The sequence below is a fragment of the Lipotes vexillifer genome, unplaced genomic scaffold (genome assembly GCF_000442215.2).
Source record: "Lipotes vexillifer unplaced genomic scaffold, Lipotes_vexillifer_v1.1 scaffold689, whole genome shotgun sequence".
In the NCBI taxonomy this organism is placed as follows: Eukaryota; Metazoa; Chordata; class Mammalia; order Artiodactyla; family Lipotidae; genus Lipotes; species Lipotes vexillifer.
Genome location: NW_006772359.1, coordinates 1,488,447 through 1,489,812, shown reverse-complemented (window position 1 = coordinate 1,489,812; position 1,366 = coordinate 1,488,447). Strand labels below are relative to the sequence as shown.

At 54.5% G+C, this 1,366-nt stretch overlaps 1 protein-coding gene across 2 annotated transcripts in view; it reads left to right on the top strand.

Moving 5' to 3' along the window:
* Positions 1–1,118: 1,118 nt before the first annotated feature.
* The window catches only part of SOD1 (superoxide dismutase 1), a 7,666-nt gene continuing 7,418 nt past the window's right edge, over positions 1,119–1,366 (top strand). Inside the window, exon 1 of one of the 2 annotated variants that reach the window (XM_007447420.1) lies at positions 1,119–1,241. In XM_007447420.1, coding sequence (XP_007447482.1) covers positions 1,170–1,241 — 72 coding nt within the window. In that variant the 5' untranslated portion in view covers positions 1,119–1,169. The remainder of the gene's footprint in view (positions 1,242–1,366) is intronic. The other variant, XM_007447421.1, reaches the window with a different exon arrangement.

Here is a 1,366-nt window from a genome sequence, read left to right as displayed (position 1 = left end):
TTGTGGCCTCTCCTGCTGCGGAGCACAGGCTCCGGACGCGCAGGCTCAGAGGCCATGGCTCACGGGCCCATCATGTGGGATCCTCCCGGACCGGGGCAGGCGGACGCTCAACCACTGCACCACCAGGGAAGGCCCATAAACAATTTTTTTTTGAGAGAACATTAGTAAAATTTTAATCCGCACTCCCCAAAGGTACCCACCCATAGTCTCTTGTACATCTTTCTAGATTTCTGAGCTCACAAGTAAATATGTTTATACTTTTAAATGAAACCCCACAGAAGTAATTTGTACTGTTTGCTCATTTCATGTTTTTGAAGTCTTGTTCTTGAAGGATAAGAAATACTCTGAGGTACAGAGGTATCATAAATTATTCACCCCTTCTACCCTTTTCCTTGACATTTGGGGCAGCAGAGTCACACAAAACGCAGAGGTATGGAGAAATCAATCAGTTGACATTCTTTGGTATTTTCACGTTTGCGGCCTTGCCAAACAGGAAATATTTGAAAAGAATACACCATCCCGATAGCCAAGTAACTCTATACGTTTGGGACTACGAAAATTGCAGGGAAGAAAAGGTGAGACCAGGGACTGAGATGCGTCGACTTCACATACCCTCCGAAACCCAAAACACAAGACAATTAAAAAGTAAAAGCTATCAAAAGCACCCAGCTTGACAGTCCCAACTTCTAAAAAAACAAATGCGACAATATTATGACCAAAGTCAGTTATAACTAACTACATTTCCAGACAAAGGGACTTCAGATCTTCAAGGCGTGCCGCGTATACCTCATTTTCCTTATTTTGTGTACTGCAATCCACGGACTACACCCTTTGGAGGAAAAGGGCTGCTGTTTTTCGCCGCTTCAGGTTTCTGGGCGTTTTACGGGCGCCGGGCGGAGGGAGCCGGCAGCGCGAAAGGCAAGGCGCCCCAAGCGACCCTTTAGCCCCGCCCCCGGTGATTCCCGGCCACTCGCGTCCCGTGGGGAGCGGGCTGAGAGCGCGGGCGGCGATTGGTTCCGGGCCAGGGTGGGCGGGGTGCGGCGGCCCGGCATATAAAGGTGCCGCGGATCGGCACGGTGCTGCGTCCTCGGTCTGCGTCAGCATCCTCGGTAGTGTTTCTCGCTTCTTCTGTGGCCTTCGCAGTGGACCGGAACGCGTCCCCGCGAGTCATGGCGACGAAGGCCGTGTGCGTGCTGAAGGGCGACGGCCCGGTGCAGGGTACCATCCACTTCGAACAAAAGGCAAGGACCGGCGGGGGGAGACCGGCGGCGAGGCCGTGCCCGCACACCTGTGCCCGGGAGCGGCCGGAGGGGCCTCGGGCCGACCTCGCCACGCCCCCGGCGCGTGGGTCGGCGGGTCGGCGTCC